This window comes from Arachis duranensis, chromosome 1, assembly GCF_000817695.3.
Source record: "Arachis duranensis cultivar V14167 chromosome 1, aradu.V14167.gnm2.J7QH, whole genome shotgun sequence".
Taxonomy (NCBI): Eukaryota; Viridiplantae; Streptophyta; class Magnoliopsida; order Fabales; family Fabaceae; genus Arachis; species Arachis duranensis.
In genome coordinates this window covers 99,977,847-99,995,733 of record NC_029772.3, presented here as the reverse complement: position 1 = coordinate 99,995,733, position 17,887 = coordinate 99,977,847, and the positions used below count along the sequence as shown (strand labels likewise).

The window sequence follows — 17,887 nt, the reverse complement described above, 5'->3', positions numbered from 1 at the left end:
GGATGGGCTGTTGACACTTCTCTTTATAGGTAGCAAACTTTGGTGTCATATGAGGGTAGACCACACGTAGTGCTATCGAGGGAGGACTTGTGCACACTAAGACCACGTGCGTGGTTCAATAACAGTGTATGTGATGGAAAATCATGTTACTCCACTTTGTTTGTTGCTTATGCGTTGTCGACATTTATGATTTTACAAGCTGGTTATGTAGGTTGTACACTGGATGTGTTGCGCATTCAATGACTCCTGTGATTCATTCGCTCTCCCAGCATAACCCCCCATTATACCTGGATTCATTGCTTGATCAACTTCCTAAAAAGAACAAACATGCATAAACATAAAGTGAATAACAATTACAACTTTATCCATCTAGTCATGTTAACAAGTGGTTTAAAACTAACGAAATGCTAAACACATACCGGCGGTGAATTCTTATTCTTTTTTCGCATAGATTTCTTGATTGAGGTGCCGAGTTTAGATCCAAGCCTCTTCAATCTCGGGCGACCCTTTGTTGAAACCTTTGAATGACCTTGAATGTCAGATTCACCAAGAGCGGGGTCGCGCTGTGTGACCGTGCTATTTTGTGTAGTTGGAACACGCCTAAACCCCAAGTTCGCATGATAATCAAACAACTTTGACCTTAACTGATCAAGACTCGAATGTAACATGGCCGCTTCTTCTTCGCATGTCACAAAATCTTGGGCAACATTATAGAAGTGTAAACACAGTCGTCTAAATAAGTTGTGGTTTTTTTCTGATCGCTTCTCGTTGTGGTTGCTCTTGATGAAAGTGTGTTTTCGTTGTACATTCTTGCTCCAACGAGGGATAACATAGTAAGACAGTGGCAACAAAGAATACCTCTTGATCCAAACATGTTGCATTCGCACCGAACCTTGTGTGTCTCTGGGTCAAACTCGACAATGTACGTCCAGGACCTAGGCTTCCCATATAGTAGGTATTGCTCATTCACGGTCGCCCGAAACAAATCACCCTCTTGAGTGACACCACGGACTAAACAATCCCCTCTTTTCCTGAATTCATGTTGAACTTCCCTAAACTTAGAGGTTGTGTACTCATGCTGAAATTATCTTTCAATTGTAGAGCTCGATGAACATAGGACAACTCCTTTAGAGTCTGCAGCATCGTCCTTCTGTTTCTTTTGCTCTTTGTTCCCAAGCAAATTGTCATACTTATGAACGAACTGAACGAGTCCACTTTTGCAATGCACATAACCACCAAAAAAGGCGTGCATGCCCCCACTCCATTGGGTACTTCTCATACCAGCCCAAAATTCACCTTGAAAATATATTACAACCCACATTCGACGATTGTCATAAAGGTCTACTTAGTGAACCAACTATACATCGACGTTTCAAGCAGAGATATTCCATAAAAGTACCCAAATAGGTTACCAATCGTTCGATGAAAACGGGAACTAAAATCGAGTAAAGTAAAAACAGAATATGTATGACAAACCTACCATCCAAAAAGAACATAAGAGCACAATACAGAACAAACCTGATAGCCATTTATTTTTCTCTAGGTTAAACTTAGTAATGAATGTACACCAATCATTCTCGAAAAATTCTTCAGAACGGGCATTCCAAACAGTGCCATGCATTTTAGCATCTATTTCTTTGTACCGAGCATATCCTCCGAGTTTATGTGGTATCTTCTTCATTATGTGCCATATGCACCATCAGAGTCTAGTATCTAGGAAGACATTCCTAATAGCGCCAAACATGAATTTGCACTGGCTCGTGATGATGGCCTGTAGGGGAGTTTCCATGCACTTCAACCATTGTTTAAAGACCTACTCAAAACTACGAATTTTCTCATTTCCCAACAAAGCAGATCCGAGTAGAGTGAACTTTCGGTGATAGTTGACAACAACGAAAGATGCAAACGGAAGTCCATGCCAGCAATAAATACAGCCAAAAACTACTAAATCACAATAGTGTGCAAAAAATGTAAACCCTTACAATGGAGGCAGACACACAAACTTACTTGTTTCTACTGTACGTTGTATCAAACGATACCACATCTCTAAAATATTCATAGGACGCCCTGCATCTTGCATCTACCTATAGCGCACTCTTAAGCTTGTCCACATCAACTGCATAAAAGAAATTCGAGTTTATATCTCTCATTCGCATGAAATAGCTAATCATTTCCTTCACATCTGCATTTATGTTAGCACAGCGCTGATTCCTCATTATGTTGTTCCTCACATCCTTTTCTGAGTAACCCAACTTTGATGACCCACCAACCTTGTTCGCCAGTGCGAGATAAGTCTTGTTGGGCCGTATGCTAGCCTCATCGTTGTTCTGAATCACACACTTGGCATGCATGGTCAGTTCCTTGTACTCACTATAATGCACAACTTGCTTGGCAAAACACGTGTGAGTGTGCTTCAATTCTAATTTGGATACCATCTAATTATCCTTCTGCCTATCAAGCATCACGCACATCCTTGCTTTGCATCCGGCTGTTGTTATTCTCTTTCCCCGCGTTGCTGCCTTCACTCGAGACTCCCGATAACTTTCACGACTGCAGTGTATCGATTGGTTAATAGGTACCTTTAATTCCTTCCTGGTCTTGTCAAAGTTGGTATTCCTAATCCTAGTTACAAACCCAACTTTATTTGCATAATTAGAATAGAACTCTTGTGCCTGCTGCAACGAATCAAATCTCAATCCTACGTATGAAATTTTTTCTATTGGAATTCCAGTGTGATTCGTCAACTGCAAATCCATTCAGAAAAGGTATCATTCAACATAAAACACAGCAAACTAATCAATTTCCAATATCTCGCTAATTTTGTGACAATAATAAAATATATTTCACACTTCATTATTAATTGTCGTAGCATCATCCTTTTTTTGAATAACGTCTTCAGATTCTTTCCCCTAGAATTGATAATCGAGGACATATCATGAAACAAGATAAACATCGACCATTTGACACATAAAAACACTTCCAACAACCACTTATCTTTTGATAATACCTACAAATAAACAACCCAAACTAAACTAATAGAAAACATTATTATCCATGATCATAATCATAAAACAAATGAAAAAAAATTTAATCAAAGCTGCAAACATCATCTCAACATGGTGAACTAAAAAATAATAAAACACAATCCTTATAACAAAATGTATCCCTGCTAATAACTCAACAATTAAAACATTAAAAACAAGTTGTAGGTAGCCATAACTAAATACGCTACTAAAACACAAATTACCTGTTCCACAAGTGGTGTGTCATCTTCACTCAAAGACGGAATATTAACGTCGGTGAAATTAGAATGCTCACTCACGTCATATGCAATGTCGTACGATGCTTCTTCAAAAATTGATGTATCCATGGACGTAATGTGATACACTCACCTTCAATGGAGACACATACACCGGAAATCGGTTCTTGATGAAGGGTCTGTGTCGCAAATGGAATGGCTATTTCAGATTCTTATTGACATGAATAAAATCAGGACGGAGAGATTACCGGGTATGATTGACGAGACGACGGTTGTGCGACACCTTCATGCACTCACGTTGCATCTATCTTCCACGGGGCTGTTGGTGCGACCAATTGGGATCTGGGGGAAGAGGCGGTCACCGTCGGCTAGTCACGGCGGCGTCTCGGTAACTGGAAATGTTTCACGATGGAAGGAGATACGGTCGGCGATGAGAATTAGGATTAGGATTGCGTGATCGAATTGGTGTCGCGAGCTTCTCTTTCAAGGTTCTACTCACCTCATGTATAGTTACAAGTTCCATATTCTTTCTCAATAGTTACAAGTTCCATATTCTTTCTCAATGTCATTCATGGACCTCATATTAAATTTAATTAAGTCATATAAAATTATTTTAATTTTTTTTAATTTGTATTGGTAATAGTTGGCAGACTCTTCTTTTGGTAACGTACACTTTTCCTTTCATTATAGTAATAGTGAAAATTTTAAATTTATTTTTGTTGATTTTTAATTTGAAATGGATAAATATTTTATTGGAGGATTTTTATTGGTTTTATTTTTTATATGTGCAAAAAATGACAACTCATATTACTCTTATGTATTATTATATGAGACTTGTATTTTAAAATAAAAACATTCCACCTTTTAGTAATAATACATATTTTTTTAATTTGTTAACTTTCACCTTAATTGTCTAAAATAATAATAGTGTCAAATTATTATTTTCTTGGCCAAATATATATTAAACTAAATGAAAATAGAATTCCTTTAGCGATAAATTAGTTTTGTCCATCATTAACTTTTTTTAATGGTATATTAAAATTTTAATTCTTTCATGTATATTTTTATGATCCAAAAAATTTTTAATATATACTTTTGTCTATTTACTAAAAATCCCTACTAAACCACCAATCCACTCATATAAATAAAGCAGGTTTGTATATTGCTAGTCTTTTGAATTTTACCATCACAAAGGACCTCTTCCAAGTCATGTTACTACGGCTTGCGGGTTCAAAATGACGCCCATAACTTGATCAGTTATTATTGCTTTCATGTTATTTGCTACTCGGCCACTTTGTTATCCTGAACATAATGATCACATGTAATAAATAGAGTAGCACACTTTCTTATTTGAATCCTGCTACTATAATTTAACCACAATCTACAATTTCTTTCGTTTTATTTTAATAACAGTTAATTTTTAGATTGGTTAAGAATTTAGTGTATTTTAAACACAATTAAATCCAAATATATTAATTTATCACTGTGCATCATTGACAACAAGTTTTTTTTTAAATATGAAAATAGGTGAATAATATTTTTTAAATGAGTGACCAATAAAATTTTATTATTGAAGAAGTGTAAGAATTAAATAACCTTAAATTAATAAAAAAGCTCTTGTTTACAGCGAGAGGTCAACTAACCTTGTCCCACATCATTAGTTAACGTTGCCCTCCATTTCCACCTCCAAAAGAGGTTTGAAATTTAAAACCAGTATAGGGGTCAACTCCAGCAAATAACGAATAGTCAAAGGGCATCTCCACAAATTCAACAAAGTTGAATTTGAATTTGAGCGGGCCAATATCCTATTCCATTTCCTTCCCTACTCCAACGTGATTTCACTGACGCATCACCTTCTTCTTCTGACACGATCACACTCTCTTTTATGATCTAACCTTCAAAATCTCACATCTTCAAACCAAACCTTCTTCTTCTTCAATCTCCATGAACTAAAAGCCTATCTCACTGAACAAACCACCGGAATGTTTAAAGATACGTCGGCTTCTTCTAGGACCTTCCATCGAAGGAACCCCCAAGCGGAACCAAACGAGAACGAATTTGAATCATCCTCGCAGTTGCAGAACCCAATCAACTATCCACCTCCTCGTACCCCTTTGAATTCGATACCTGACCCTTCTCAGTACGAGAAGGAAGCTCAGGACCCCGAAGCTGATTCACTCTCCAAAGCCGAAGCTGTTCGGCTGGGTCGGCGTTACTCTGAGAGGTTCGGGAACGGGAGCAGCGTCTGCCTCAGCTCCGGGACGACAAGGGCTTCGGCTCGGCTCGGGAAGTCGAATTCGGAGCCGAACTCTGCGCAGAGCACGCCAGCAAGGAATGCTTCAAGCTCGAGGGTTTCGCTTGGTGGAGGAAGCAAAGGAAGAGGAGGAGTGAGTTCGTGTGCGTTGATGAGAGGGATCTCAGCTGCCAATGTCACCGAATTGTGTACTGAAGTTCCGCATTTTGAGCTCAAAGATGATCCTTCATTTTGGATGGATCATAATGTGCAGGTAATTGGATTTTGTTGTTGGAGTTGGTGAAATTGGTGTTTCACTGTTTTGTGTGTCTGAATTTGGGGGTTGCGTTTTTTTCAGGTTCTGATAAGAATTCGACCGTTGAGTGCTGCGGAGAAGATTGTGCAAGGACATGGAAGGTGCTTGAAGCAGGAAAGTGCGCACACTTTGGTGTGGCTTGGTCACCCTGAGACCAGATTCACCTTCGATCATGTAGGGTGTGAGACTTTATCCCAGGTGCGGCTTAAATTTGGATGTTATTTTTGTTCTTTTTGTTTGGATATATACTAATGCAAATTACAATGTTGAAGTGTTTGTTTAGCATATCTTGAAAATTTATGTTACTTTGGTGTTTGGAGTTGGCTTCAGGTTTCAATGGTTGCGCTTGATGAGTTCTAGTTGAACATCGATTTGTTGATTTTGAAATAAGAGTTTTCTGAAAGGGGGTATGTTGAAATGGTTTCATTTGAATTGGTGCAGGAAAACCTTTTTAGAGTTGCAGGAGTGTCAATGGTGGAGAATTGCTTGTCTGGTTACAACAGTTGTATCTTTGCCTATGGTCAGGTATGATTAGTGGGGACTTGTCTTGTATTTTACTATTTCGCAACAAGCTGTTATATATCTATGTGGTTGGTGCTGAAGTGTTAGTCTGAATTTCTGCAGACAGGTAGTGGCAAGACATATACCATGATGGGTGAGATTAAAGAAACAGATGGGAATCTTACCGATGATAGTGGGATAACACCAAGAGTTTTTGATTATTTATTTACAAGGATCAAAGTGGTGTGATATTTTGAATCCCTGTCATTCCTTATGATAAATTATTCAAGTCAGTTTAATGTGGTTTCTCTGTTTTGGTCCTTTATTTTGTTGAAGTTCTTAAGGGAAATATGTTAAGTGTAGGAAGAAGACAGCATGAGGGAATATAAGATGAAGTACAGTTGCAAGTGTTCCTTTTTGGAGATATACAATGAGCAAATAACAGATCTTTTGGAGCCTTCCTCAACTAATCTGCAGGTTATCCAAAATTTCATGCATACAATCTGTTTTAAATTGTATTCTACGCTTCGATTAACAGCGTTTGTAACTCTATTCTCTCTGTAGCTCAGAGAAGATTTGAAGAAGGGTGTATATGTAGAAAACCTTACTGAGCATAGTGTTGAAACTGTTAATGATGTTCTCCGTCTCTTGATACAGGTGAGGTTTTGCTGTCAAATACGTATGTAATTAGAGTTTGCCTTAAATATTATATACTGATGCTTGTTATCTTGTTTTACACGCTCTTGTTCCCCAACAAAGGGTGCTGCAAGCAGAAAAGTGGCCACAACTCGTATGAATTGTGAAAGCAGTAGGTCTCACAGTGTTTTCACTTGCATTATTGAAAGCAGATGGGAGAAAGATTCTATGATGCACTTTAGGTTTGCAAGGTTAAATTTAGTAGATCTGGCTGGTTCTGAAAGGTAACTACAAGTTTTATAATTGCAACAGATACCATTGCTCCAAACCTTGATTAATTTGCACATTGTTATAGGCAGAAAAGCTCGGGAGCAGATAGTGAACGTTTGAAAGAAGCTGCAAATATAAACAAATCCTTGTCAACTCTTGGGTAACTATAATTACACCTACATCCAGCTTATCACGTTTTTCTTGCAGATATTATTGCAGTTTAAGAGTACCAACAGAATGTAGTGTGATCAAATGACTGGAATTTCTTATAAAATTAAAAATTAAAACTATTACTTTTTATTCTTAAATAGGAAAGCAATACTTTTTATTAATTATTTGGAGAGCTTTATGTTCAACCTACCTGTATCATTTTGTTCTTCCATATGGTTAGGTTGGTCATAATGTCTTTGGTGGACTTAGCACATGGGAAGCCAAGACATGTCCCCTACAGAGATTCAAGGCTTACATTTCTTCTTCAGGTTAGATACATGAAGCTACAAAGTTAGTTTTGGTTATGGTACCTACAATGTAATACATTGTTCTCTTGACTGAGTATGATGACTCTCCAAGACCTTATATGCAGGATTCTTTAGGTGGAAACTCAAAAACAATGATCATTGCAAATGTCAGCCCATCCATTTGGTTTGTGTAAACTTGCACTTGAAATTAAATGATGGTCCTTTCCATATCTTTTGTTTCCGAGTATCCTTAATATTGCTTTTGGTTCCCATGCAGCTCTGCTCATGAAACGCTAAGCACTCTGAAGTTTGCCCAGCGAGCCAAGCTCATTCAAAACAATGTACTTATCTATTTAAATGCATTATGTTTTTAAACTATGATATCCTCGCACCATATTTTTACTCATCACTTAGAAACCTGGTTAATCAGGCTGGTTGATTATGCATATCTTATGTTTGATTTGATGATAATTGAGTATTATGATTTTATCACATCAACCACAGTCCAAAAACTAAAATCTGCTTTACTGAGATATCATGATACTTGACTGTTATTACAGTAATCACACTACATGCTTGATCTCTGATTAATTACGTTTTGTTTAATCATGTAAAGCTTATGACTATGGTTAATTGGAAGATTGTTCAGTGCTGTCTACTGTCGATTCAGCCACAAAATACCGCAACTAACTCCAAACTTATACTAAATTAACCACAATACTATTATGCTTGTCCGCAATTTTATGAAGCATTAACTACATTGAGAGATAGATTATGAATTGATTGATTTTCTCGCTCTTTCATAAATAAGGCAAAAGTGAACGAAGATGCTTCTGGTGACATAAATGCATTGCAGTGGCAAATTCAGCAGTTGAAGGTATCTTGTTAAGAGTTTCAAAATCTGAGGTCATTATACTCTATCATAGAGCTGACTTAGCTGAAACTTAACTGGAACAGAGTCAATTGTCCCTTCTGATGAAAAATAAAAACTTTCCAACTCCACTATCAAATTTGGTGCCAAATTCCAAAAGCTGCAGTCGGAGTGAAAGTTCAGAAGGATATGATTCTTTGGGAAAATGTGTGACAGCTGGCCAGAAGATGCTTCTTTCAAACAAAGAGGTACATTTCATGGCAACTATTTGTGCCAGTTTTGTATTTATGGGTTGTACTGTGTAAGAGTATCAGGTTTTATCGAATAATAATCAGTCGTGTAAAGTTAGAGATGTAATATCTGGCAGATTAAAAGCATGAAAGCTGCTTTGGTTGGAGCCTTGAGGAGAGAGAAAAACGCAGAAGCTGCAGTCCAGAATTTAAAGGCTGAAATTGAATGCTTGAACTCCTTGGTAAGTACAATTTTTACAGGAAATTAAGCCTTCAGGTTTACTCTTTTTTGTTTGTAAGTCTTGCAATAATTATTTTTATAAATATGTATACCTAAAAAGGTTTTAGGCTGGCTCTATGGATAAGCATAAGAATGACAATATCTTTTATATCTGGCTTGGAAATAATCATAAGCCTTTTTCGTGCAGGCTCGACAAAGGGAAGAGGATGCTCGGCAGAGTTTAGTAATGCTGAGGCATTGTGAAGAGAAGATTAAAAACCTTGAACTACTGGTAGATGATAAACTGTCAGCTGAGAAATATCTCATAGAGGAAAACAAGGCCTTAAAGGAGAGGAACCAGTTGCTTCAAGAGAGTGTTGATAGAAACACAGAAGCAAGTCGACTTTCTTTGGAAAATGACAGACTTCTCCAACAACTCCAACAGTAAGTCCAATGGATACTTCATATATTTACATGCCAAAATCTTCCTTCTTTTCAGTGGCTCATTATGCATCATTGCCTCTGTTCTTTATTGCCAGATTTGAAAGCTTCTATGAGCATGGAGAGAGAGAAAGATTGCTGGCTGAACTCTCTGAATTGCGTGATCAGGTCAGGCTGGACCCCATAGTTTGTTCTAGTTCCTGGAAATATCAAACTCAACTTCATGTTCTCCAGCTTATGAATGAATATTTGCTATTATGCTTTTCATTTGCAGCTCCTTATTGCAAATCAAGAACAAACTATGTTTTTCATCAATAATGAAAATCAGGTCAACACATTTAATGATTAATTAAATATTTGTTCTGCTACTTGAAACTTCCTGTTTTCATGTCTCATGATGTTCTTTGATTTTCAGGACACTGATATTGAACAAGAGGTAGATTATTGCTGGAACATGAATTCCAAGTTGCTTAGGTAGGCAGTTATATATATATATTCTTTTCATTCATATGAAACTTGATATGAAACCCAGCAATTTGTACAAGCATGCTTAAGCTGCAGCTATATGATGCATTATTTGATGAGTTATTATTGCCAAATATCTTGTGGAGTATAACAATGCATTTATTGTGGAAAACTTGTCACATGATTGTTTGGATTATTAGATCATAAATTTGTTTGGATTATTGCCAAATCTCTTTCTATTTGAGATTACAGTTAGTAGTGATACTACTACACTGGGCTCAAACACTAAGTTACAGTAGAACGCTGAGAAGTTTCCTCATTTTCTCTTCTTTATTATTTATATTGCAGGGATGTAGATAAATTACAAACTGAACTTGGAAAGTATTGGAGCTGTAATCAATTAAAAACTGATTCTGTAAGTATTTCCTATAAAATGATGACAATTTTTGTGATGATATTGCTAAACATTGTTTGGTCATATTAAATCACATTCTATGGCTGCTGGTTCTGAATTTTTTTTATTTGAGCATCCTGATTAAATATTTAAGGATAAATAAATGTTCATTGTTGAGATCATTTTTAGTTTTAAATCTATGTAGCCTTTTTTGCCTTATAGCAGTATCTTTTAGATATAACTTCATCTCCATAAGTGAATGTCCTACTCATAAGATCTGTTGTAGAATGTATTGGATTTTCAATATGACCAAAAAAGATATAACACATTTTACAGTTGAAACTGAATATTAGAAGCAAAGCAAACATTTCTTGATCAAAGTTAAACATGTGTTTCCAAATATAGACATTCCACATATAGACTTTTCTTGACAGATTATGGTGCTCTTCTTATGCTCTTCTTTTTAGCAAATTACACGTGTATGCTTCCTTGTTTCATAATCAACTTAATCATGCAGGTTGAAACAATGTCCATGAGAAGTGATTCTGGAGATGAGATGCCAGCCTCCGCATGGGGAGTCGATTGTGCGACATCAAATATATCAGAAAGAGATGCTTTGGGTGTCTCGTTAATGTTTGCTAAAGGTAATAAAGTAAACAGCAGCAAAGAATTGGAAACTAAATTGCAAAAAATGTGTAAGGATCTTGAGGATGTTAAATTGCTTAATGAGCAATATAAAGAGACATGCGCAATACAGTTATCTCAGAAACAGGAGACTGAAATAGTCTGTCAAGAGGTTGAGATGGAGACAACCCAAACAATTCTTCATTTGCAGGAAGAGGTTTCTAATCTTCAGTTGGAGTTGGACAAAAGGTTATGCTCCGTGGCTCAAGAAAATACAGAGCTAAGAAATATGGTTGCGGCAAAAGAAGAAAAAATTAGAACACTGTCTTTGGATTGGGAGAAAGCAATCTTTGAACTGACAACGTTCCTTTTAGATGGCTCCAGGTCTCTTAAAGATGCCTGTGGACAAGTGAAAAGCATTTCTTGTTCATTTCCTCAGGTCAATGCTAGGATTAGTGAACATATTGATCTGGCTGTAAGAAATTATCTTGAGAAGGAAGAAACAATTCTGCAGCTACAAAGTAGTTTGGAAGAGGCACAAAAAGTGGTGTTGGACATGGAGTTGAAATTAAGTTCCTTAAAGGAAGCTACTGTAGCCTTAAGTGAATGTCAACAAGACAGCATAGAAGGCACCAAAGAGGTAATTCAGTTAAGAGAGATGTTGACTGAGAAGGCCAATATGGTATGGATGCTGGAAAATGAAATAAAGTGTAAAAACAATCAACTTTGTAAAGAAACTAAACGAGCTGATGCCGTACTCCTTGTAGCCAAATGGCTTACCGATAGTTGTAATGTAGGTCCTGTCAATGATGTTGGAAGAGATATTTCCATCCCTGAACTACATGTGCTTACAGGAGTAGGCAGTTGTACTATTTCTGAGAATAAGGATGTTGTAAATAATCTTATACTAAATTACCTAATAGCTCAAGTTGAGTCAGCAAAGTTTGAAGTACTGGAGATGGAGAATGCTCTAAGAGCATTTTTTACCAATTCAGAAACAGATACAGTAGCCTTCCAAACTGGTGTCTTAGGTCTTTCTTCTGCTTACAGGGAGGTAATTCAGGAGTTGGTTAAAGATACACAGGACATCAGGAAAGAAGTAAGGGATCTGAAGATGCATCGAAGAAGTTTCCAGTGTAATACAGTTGACTCGCAAACTGCAAATGCAAACATTTTTCAGGCGTTTATTGATCATCATCACACTCTTCGTCAGATACAAGACCAATGTGTAGATATGAATAAAAGATTGCATATTATACAAAAATGTATTAGAACAGAAGATGTGTCTAGGTTTTTACTGGCAGATGAAGATCTTGTAGATGCTGATGAATTGAGTGCTGATAGCTCTTCAGTCTCTGAGTTGTCAGCTGAATGCGACAGCATTGCTTCCACAAGCAAGTCAGATGGGTCAACATATACCTACGATTTTCATTCTCCTGGAAAAGTAGCTGAACAGATGGTGCATCTGAAATCTGATGGAGGCATTGTAACTCAATCTGATGATAAATCATCAACTATAAGCAAACTTGTGAAAAGGCCAATCCATTGTGGTGCAGCAGTGTCCTCTCTAAGTAAAGAATTAGATGCAACACATGATAGTTTCCATAGACTCTATGTCTGTCTGTCTGCACTCCTTAGAGAATTGGATGATGGATCATGTGCTTACCCAAAAGGTATTTCATTATTACTCCCATTTTCCCATCCATATGCATTATAACTTCTACAATGCTGGATCAATTTTTTCATCTCAAGTGCAAAGGAAGAGTCTAATCATGTAATAACAAATGACAGATCTCAAGAAGGAGGCTTCATCTTTCCATTTGATGAGGCTGAATGATGGAGCAACTTGTGAGAACGAGACAGAGGTACGTAACTTTCCATTTGGTGGTGAAACTATACGAAACTACTGCTCTTTTTGAGTTTCAACAACCATTGAAGTTTTGTCTTGATAGAAACAAAAACATTTATCTCTGTTCTTTAATTCTCTATATCTCAGGTATTTAATTTTGGGAACATTGAGCCCACTGATTGCTTCTTAACCAAATTTATGGAAGTTCATGAAACGGTCAAGGAAGCAGATATTACACTGCATGCTTTGACAAAAGCACTTGAAGATTCAAAACAGTTGACTGCTACATGGAAGCAGGTTGGTGAAAGTTTGATGATTGAGAGATCAAGCTTGGCAGAAGAGATTCAAAAACTCAATTCTTCAATGCTTCATAAAGAAGAAGAGAATCAATTACTGCAGGATCACATCCATATCTCTTTGTTAGAGATGTCAAACTTGGTTTCAATGCTAAAACAGTGTTTCTTGCAAGTTCAAACTGATGTTGAGAAGAAACTCATGATAATGTACTCTGATATTCTTCTGATGGGACAGGAGATGTCAAACTTTATGAATTGCCTGAGGTTATCATTAGAAGATATTTGCCCTCAGCTTGTGGATGAAAGGTTTGAATCTTTTGTTCTGTACAACTGCTTGGTGAAAGAGTTTATAAGTAAAGTTTCCAGCTTTAGTGTAAACAACAATTTGCATTCACCCCGGCAAGGTAATGAGTTCACAGGGAAACGAGATCAAAGTCTGTTAATCAAGAATATACCCGACGAGCCAAGTTTGCCCAATGTTGAGATAATAAATGAGAACATGGCTCTTAAAAAAGAGTTACAGAGGAAACAAGAGTTATTAGAGGGTTTACTTTTTGACTTTAGGCTGTTGCAGGAATCTGCTTCAAACAGTAAGGATATAAAGGACCAGACTGAGAAGTTAATATTTTCTCTAAGCCAAGTTCGGTATGAACTAGGACAAAAAACAAGTCAGCTAGAAGATATATTGGTCCAAAACAGAAAACTGGAAGGTTCTCTTGCTGACACAGAAAATGCTTTAGCTAAGTCAAATTATGAGCTTAGTCTTGCTAAAGAATCAATTAACAAACTGTCTGATCAAAATGCTGAGCTGAGGGAGCTATTGGGAGAACTCTATGCAAAGAAATCTGAAGCAGAAGAGCAAGTGGACGAACATAAAGAGGTGATTAAGGGCTTGGAAAAAGAGATTGCTAATTTGACCACTTCACTAGAGAATCAGTCACTCTCTTTGTTTGCTAGCATTGAGAATGAATTAACAAAGGTGATAATGGAGAGAGACCAACTACATGAAGAAGTTTGTATCTTGAATGATAAGCTTGAGATGGCTTCTTCATTGGCTGATGAAAAGGAAGCTATTGCTATGGAAGCTCGTCAGGTATCTATATGCTGACCATGCTGGTTCTTTATACTTTCTAATGCTATTACTATTAGCGGAATTGCCTTATGTAATATTGAAATCTCATTTGTAGGAATCAGAGTCATGTAAGCTTTATGCTGAGCAAAAGGAAGAGGAAGTCAAGATTCTGGAACATTCTGTTGAGGAGCTTGAGAGTACAATAAATGTATTGGAGGAAAAGGTTAGTTGCGTATGCGGTTCACTCATACATGGAAATTTGTAAGGAAGTAATTCAAAGTTACCCCAAATGCATGCGTGGCCTAGTGGATAATTGTTCTGGTCTTCTTATTGACTTTTTACTGGCTAAACCCTATTTCTCTCAGGTGCATGATATGGATGAGGAGGTGGGTAGACACCGTTTACTCAATGATTCTCTAGAAATGGAACTTCAAGCATTGAAAGAGAGATTATTGTTGGTTAAAAATGTACCTCAGCATGCACATTCAGATAACAAAAGTATTCATCCTGATGAGCTTATATCTAGGTTAGAACTCCTAAGTCCTATCATTTCTTTGATTTTTGTTGTTCTTTAATCTAGATCAATAAAATGTAAACTTGTTTTTGCTTTCAACTAATCATATATTGTCATATTACTAAGAGTCCCACAATGATTACATGATAAGTCAAACTCTTGGTGATTAAGGTCACATTAGATCATGCTTACAACAAAAATTCACCCTGGAAGTTGATCAATTAATTTCTATGTATTATTGGCTTATGATTTATTCTTGTATTGTTTCCTACTTGGCTGGAATAGGCATTTTTGCTTCTTGGTTTTGGATTTCCCTTCTCCGTTTCGTTAATCATACAAAAAATGCAAATGCAGGCAACTACCCACTAAAATATTGGAACTTCATGAGGCACTAAATCGGATAAAGTTTCTTGAAAAGGAAAATACAGAGCAAGATAAGGAGGTATTCTCCTTAAATTCCAAGAAATTTCATTTCACCAAAAAGCTATGAAAACTATATGACACCCTTCTTTTGTCTTTGTTTGGTTGTCTCACTTTTTTCTTTATTTGGAAGATTAAAAAGTATCAAGAGTACATCTCCGAACTTGTATTGCATGCTGAAGCTCAAGCGTTGCAGTACCAACAGAAGGTGCATACCGAAGTTCATGTTCTTTTAACTACTTTTCTTGGTCGAATTTTGATTAATACTATTTTGTCTGGATAACTCAAAACATAGTATCTCTATAATTCTTAACTCACTTTCACTTTTGCTTCTCAATCCTTCTGGGTTCAGTACAAGTGCCTTGAGTCCATGTTTCGTGAAGTGAAAGCAGAAAATTCAAACTCAACATCAACAGTATCAACATCAGAGAAAATGGAGAAAAGCTCAATAAGGACAAGAGGCTCAAGCTCACCATTCAGATGTATTTCGAATCTTGTTCATCAGATGCATCAGGAGAAAGAACAAGAATTATCAGCAGCAAGGTCTCGTATGGAAGAACTTGAAGCACTTGCAGCTAGCCGGCTAAAGGAGGTATTTAGCCTTTTTGGTCAGTGTCCTTTGGTTTTGTTTAATATATCCAAGAGAAGATAAAAAAAATATGTGAATCATGCCGTTATTCATCCAAACACAAATGAATATCTTCATTTTGTTTGGCTGGATATCTTTTAAAATGGATTCTTAAAGACTAAACTGTGGTGATGACAATTAGCAGTTAAAAAATGGATTAAAATTTCATATTGGATTAGGTCTGCATGTTGCAAACAAGGCTTGCTGCTGTTGAAAGCATGACTCATGATGTCATTCGAGACCTTCTAGGTGTCAAACTGGACATTACCAACTATGCTGTAAGTTTCAGCTTCTTTCTCATATTGTGGGATTTCCTAGATGCAATTCCTGATTGCATTGCAATTTTGCTTCTGATATGTTTTAGGATTTGATAGATCAAAATCAAATTGTAAAATTGTTAGAAGATGCTCATCATCAAAGAGAAGAATATTCTGCAAAGGTACCTAGTGCTGAGATTATGACCCAACTATTTTTCACCCTTCAGTCACGTGTTTATCTTAGTTTTCACAATTTGTCATTAGGAAAAAGAGAACCTCAACCTGAGGCTGCAGATTAATGATCTCCTTGAAGAAAGAGAAAGGTTAGTACATTTGCAAAAGCATCTGTCAGCAGAGTTATTTTCCTGTATATCTGTAGAATCTATGAATTTTCTGTTTTTGTAGCATTACCGCTGTATCCTATCATATAACTTCTATCCTTAATGTTTACTGATCAACCATGCATAGGAACTTTCTTATTTTGTAAAATTCCACATAAATGGTGGCTTGCTACTCTCCCTTAATGTTTATTGAAATACACCACGTTTAGGGTGTGGGACTAACGTGCTGCAATTTTCAAATCTTGGTGACTAAAATAGTACAATTGGGATCTCAGGGGCTATTTCAGTGCAAGTCGTTAATTTTAGGGGCCACTTTGGGGCTTAAATCTAATTTATAAACTTAAAGTTGCACCAAATTTGTTTTTCAATTTTCTTACTACTTTTTTTTATGGGGGAGAGCATAATTTTCTTACTACTAAATTTGTCACCCAGCTGCATATCGGAACTCAAAACTAAAGAGGCAGATGTAATTGCTGCTCAAATTGCGGTGCAGCAACTTCAAGAGCGAGATCAGTTGCTTTCTGCACAGAATGAAATGTTGAAGGTATGACACAAGATAAAATTGTGAGTAACACACGTCCACACTAGAATTAAAAATAATTTGTTGACTGTATTTACTGCCTCTTCTTGTAGACGGATAAGACCAACCTCATGCGGAAGATTGCAGAATTGGATGACATGCTGAAAAAACTTACTGGGAAACAAAACACCCAACATCTTTCTCAGTCGTCAAGAATTCAGGCATGCTGCCTAACCTTCATTGCTTGGTACTTTTTACCCCCTCTTCTTACTCATGTTCCTTTTATTTTGTGTTTTACAGGTACAGGGTAAGGGTGCTTTGGATTCCAGTAACAATGGACTCAATAGGAGATTTTCACAAGCTGAACGACTTTCTCGAGTTAATGAGGAACTTGCTCGGTATTGTAAATCAGCTGGTAGTAATTCACACCGCTAAAAACCAGATTTTTCTTGCTTGAAGCTGCAGGATTTAACTTCAACTGTACAGATGCCGGTCTGCTTTTTGAATTGATTCAAACCAAAAATTGAATCCTTCAATTTGTACATTTATATCCTTGTGTATTTGGTTGCATAAAATTGTGAGTGCATAGAACAAGTGTAATATTGGCATTTTGTAAACACTTCCCCAGCCGAATAGTGAGGGGAAAAAAAATCTGTAATTACTTGAAATGGTGCATATTCACTGGGAAGTTGTGAGAAGGGAAGAGGCTTGTAATTCAATTTATTCATAGTATATTTGTTGAATTCATGCACGCCGATTTATCATGTTTAAATGTTTTTAATTAAACAGAATGAACTTAACAATTATTCCCTTCTATGTAGTATGTACAATGCGTTTTGGTTTCTGTAGCAAGTAAAAAGAAGACAACACTCTTCATAAACATGCTCGTACTGCTTTATCTGATATAAACTTCTGAAACCAGAATAGAAATCTATTGTTCAAGATAACCCTTGTGACACTAGCAAAGCAACTTCTCAAAACTGCGTTCATAATATTTAATTAAAAGATAAGTTTTGGAATCATAAAAATCAAGAAATCAATTTTGTTCTTCAAAAAACAAAACTTAACAACT

General features: G+C 36.6%; 2 protein-coding genes across 3 annotated transcripts; one reads left to right on the top strand and one right to left on the bottom strand.

The window, feature by feature from the left end:
- Nucleotides 1-2,435: 2,435 nt before the first annotated feature.
- Nucleotides 2,436-3,370, bottom strand: LOC107471573 (uncharacterized). The gene is made up of 3 exons (XM_016091065.1): nucleotides 3,248-3,370; nucleotides 2,850-2,909; nucleotides 2,436-2,744 (listed from the first exon to the last, which is right to left on the bottom strand). The coding sequence occupies exons 1-3, from the start codon at nucleotides 3,368-3,370 to the stop codon at nucleotides 2,436-2,438; spliced, it is 492 nt and encodes a 163-aa protein (XP_015946551.1).
- A 1,734-nt stretch (nucleotides 3,371-5,104) lies between these two features.
- On the top strand, nucleotides 5,105-17,579 carry LOC107470108 (kinesin-like protein KIN-12C). 2 transcript variants are annotated; one of them, XM_016089487.3, is made up of 33 exons: nucleotides 5,105-5,766; nucleotides 5,851-6,006; nucleotides 6,250-6,333; nucleotides 6,433-6,552; nucleotides 6,673-6,786; nucleotides 6,874-6,966; nucleotides 7,069-7,229; nucleotides 7,301-7,375; nucleotides 7,607-7,694; nucleotides 7,799-7,857; nucleotides 7,951-8,014; nucleotides 8,485-8,550; nucleotides 8,631-8,792; nucleotides 8,912-9,016; nucleotides 9,203-9,438; nucleotides 9,534-9,603; nucleotides 9,710-9,763; nucleotides 9,851-9,909; nucleotides 10,249-10,315; nucleotides 10,812-12,591; nucleotides 12,710-12,783; nucleotides 12,915-14,156; nucleotides 14,251-14,358; nucleotides 14,501-14,661; nucleotides 15,004-15,091; nucleotides 15,203-15,277; nucleotides 15,422-15,661; nucleotides 15,877-15,975; nucleotides 16,062-16,136; nucleotides 16,219-16,277; nucleotides 16,728-16,839; nucleotides 16,929-17,036; nucleotides 17,116-17,579. In XM_016089487.3, exons 1-33 carry the CDS (start codon nucleotides 5,242-5,244, stop codon nucleotides 17,248-17,250), a joined length of 6,714 nt encoding a protein of 2,237 aa, XP_015944973.1. In that variant the 5' UTR covers nucleotides 5,105-5,241; the 3' UTR covers nucleotides 17,251-17,579. The 2 variants fall into 2 exon arrangements, 1 of the variants encoding a protein (XP_015944973.1); XR_002365571.2 differs by lacking the exons at nucleotides 16,929-17,036; nucleotides 17,116-17,579 and having other exon boundaries at nucleotides 16,072-16,136; nucleotides 16,728-16,803.
- The last annotated feature ends 308 nt before the right edge of the window (nucleotides 17,580-17,887 follow it).